At 54.2% G+C, this 3,148-nt stretch overlaps 1 protein-coding gene across 1 annotated transcript; it reads right to left on the reverse strand.

Annotated features, from left to right (window-relative positions):
• Positions 1-249: 249 nt before the first annotated feature.
• LOC120640529 (7-deoxyloganetin glucosyltransferase-like) lies at positions 250-2,093 on the reverse strand. Its single transcript, XM_039916399.1, has one exon. It carries the CDS (start codon positions 1,926-1,928, stop codon positions 387-389), a length of 1,542 nt encoding a protein of 513 aa, XP_039772333.1. The 5' UTR covers positions 1,929-2,093; the 3' UTR covers positions 250-386.
• Between the last annotated feature and the right edge of the window lie 1,055 nt (positions 2,094-3,148).

Consider the following 3,148-nt stretch of genomic DNA (forward strand, 5'->3'; position numbering starts at 1 on the left):
ATCTTGTTTTCGCATTATTTGCTAATAGCTATGATCTCAAATGAGAATTGTATGTGGGACGATGAGCCCCCTAGTTTTATTTTACTTTTCTTAGCAAATAAAGCTTGCCTACCGGATTATATAAAATAAATAGATTAGTGATCAATATGTAATCATTTATTTAATTCATAAATAGTGGATAAATCCAAGTGGGGAACTGACAACCCCAAAGGGGTGCCTCCAAGGAACCATCCCGTTTGTTCCACGAAATATAAAACTTACCCAATCAATGAGAACATCCATTCCATTCTTTTCCCTTCCACTTTTACATTATTTAACATTTAGAAAAATATCCGGATACAGTTTTGCGTTACAAAACTACTAATAAATATGTCACCACACACATCTTAGTTTCCTGCATTAGTGGTGTTTTGGACCCCGCTGCTCCTTTCTTTCTTGCTGAGCAGCACCTCATTGACGACTTTGTCCAGATTTGCTTCCGCTGGCCCACTTGGCAGTGTCGCAGCGATGGCCTTCTCCTTCCACTCCGTCGCACGCCGGTGCATCTCCCGCCCCTTCTCCCCGGCCATGACCTCTCGGATCATCTCCGCCAGCTCCGCCCGCCTCACCTCGCCGCCGATCTCCATCCCGATGCCCCACTCCGTGCACGTGTACCGGCAGTTGGTCTGCTGCTCCGCGAAGAAGGGCCAGCTCAGCATCGGCACCCCTGCGCTGATGCTCTCTATCGTCGAGTTCCACCCGGAGTGCGTCAGGAACAGCCCCACCGCCTCGTGCGCCAGCACCGCCTCCTGCGGGCACCATGTCGTCAGCAGGGCCCGTCCCTCGACGGCGGCAAGGAACTCCGGCGGCAGCACGGCCGTGTCGCCCTTCACCAGGTCCGGCCGGATGTTCCACACGAACGCGTAGCCGCTGCCGGCTAGCCCCCACGCGAACTCCAGCAGCTGCTCGTTCGTCATCACCGTGATGCTTCCGTAGTTGACGTACACGACGGAGCGCGGCGCGCGGCCGCCGTTGAGCCACTCGAGCAGGCCGTCCTGCTCCTTCCAGAGGTTGGAGCCGAGGCTGTCGAGCTGGCCGCCCTCGGGAAGCGCGTGGCGCTCGTGGAGGAGGAGAGGGCCAACCGTGTACAGCGGCGGGAGCATCGTGCCGATGGCGTCGAGGGTCGGCCCCTCGAGGTCGTCGAAGGTGTTCACCATGATGGCGTTGGGGAGCGACAGCCGGGCGGCCTCGTGGATGAAGAAGTTGAGCATGATGTCGTCGGGGTCCGTGGTGCGGACGAAGCTGGGGATGTCGCGCAGCCGCACGCCGTCGCACATGCCGAGCGCGCCGTGCACCACCGTGTCGAGGTACGCGCCGTCGGCGAGCTGTGCCTCGTCCTTGAACGGCACGAGGCCCCGCTCGACGAGCCGGTGGTAGTGCCGGTACCCCGCGAGGCCGCACGCGCTGGCGGTCCAGAGCGCGGCGCACGGGACGCCGATCTCCCTCGCGGCGTCGTAGGCGAACGACATGACGCCGTCGGCCACGAGGCAGGTGACGGGCGGCGGCGCCCCGGCGGAGCCGGAGGAGGAGTCGGCGTCGAGCCTCGCGAGGAGGGACAGGAGGTGCGGGAGGCAGGTGGTCATGGTGGAGTGGCAGAGCGCGGGGACGTCCTGCGTGGCGTCGGCGTCGGACGGCGGGAGGCCGTCGGGGATGGCGGCGAAGCGGAAGCGGTGGATGCCGTCCAGCGCGCCGGCGCCACGCGAGTGGAGGAGGCGGCGGTGGTTGAACTCGGTGTTGACGAAGGTGACGTGGAACCCCCGGGCGTGGAGCAGCTTCGCCAGCTTCAGCATCGGCGTGACGTGGCCCTGCGCCGGGTAAGGCACGCACACGACGTGCGGCGGCGTGTCCACTGCCGGAGCCGCCCCCTCCTCCGGCGGAAGTGAACCCATTATAGTCTGGCCGAGGGATGAGTCTCCTCTGCAGTAACTGTAGAGAGACTCGACCACTGCCGTGTGGCCGAGGGACACGGAATGGTCTCGCGCACGCACAAGTCGGCTGGTAAAAGACCTCAACTCACCACCAGTAGGCAGTAGCTCGGATGGTAAGAAGATATATATAGAGATCCTGAGCAGGAAAGGCTACTAGACTAGGTCCTATTTGGATTCTCCCTACCTAAAGGTTAATAGTTTTTTTATATCTAGCTAAAGATTGGCTAACTAATAGTCATTAGCTGGACGTGTTTGGATTCATCAACTAATTGCTAATGTTAATATGAATAGACTTTACTACCCCTCCATTTTTTACGTCAGGTCTTCTGCAGCTACATGGTTGGCGCTCTTTTTTTTTTTGGCAGACTCACTGATTGGCGCCAACTCTTTTTTTTTCTTTCGCGGAATACTGCAGGTAGCTCGCCTGTCCAGAGGCCCTGTTCCCTATCGACAAAACTGCAGGATGTTATTCTTTTTTACGGCCAACAGAGAATGGATGATTCTATTTTTCTTCACTATGCCAAAACTCTTCATTGGACACACAGCTCAAGTCTCATTGGAGATGAAAAAAAATAAGTATCACTACATTTTCATCACCGATGTAAATAAAATCGCGACGCGGAGTTTTTACATCACTGATGACCTCTTATCGGAGATGTGATTCTTATTTAGCCGAGTCTTCTATAAAAGTTAACAGTGACCCGCCTCAATACCTCCGTATTTTTTTGTTATATTCTGGCACATTCTCGCCAACACAGGCATACTGCCTCTCAAAAAAATTCCTACGGTATCTGTCACATCGAATTTTTTGACATATGCATAGAGCATTAAATGCAGTTGAAAAAAATAACTAATTACACAGTCTAACTAATTAGCACGGAATGAATCTTTTAAGCCTAATTAATCCATGATTAGACATTATTCGTCAAATAACAATGAAATGTGCTACAGTATCAAAACCCAAACCTTTCGTCAAATAACAATGAAATGTGCTACAGTATCAAAACCCAAACCTTTTCGCGAACTAAACACAAAGGCTACACTCTAGTACTTTTGCGGTGGCAGGATTGGCTGGTGGGCGGCGGTTGCGATGCGTGCCAGCGAGCAGATCTGCAGATATGGCAGGCCGAGAGGTGTGGTATGGTGGTAAATTTAAGGGAAAGGTTAGGGGGTAATATGTT

The sequence above is a fragment of the Panicum virgatum genome, chromosome 7K (assembly GCF_016808335.1).
Source record: "Panicum virgatum strain AP13 chromosome 7K, P.virgatum_v5, whole genome shotgun sequence".
In the NCBI taxonomy this organism is placed as follows: Eukaryota; Viridiplantae; Streptophyta; class Magnoliopsida; order Poales; family Poaceae; genus Panicum; species Panicum virgatum.

Excerpts from the sequence above, each read along its gene's own strand:
- LOC120640529 (XM_039916399.1), bottom strand. The coding sequence starts at position 1,928 with ATGGGTTCACTTCCGCCGGAGGAGGGGGCGGCTCCGGCAGTGGACACG.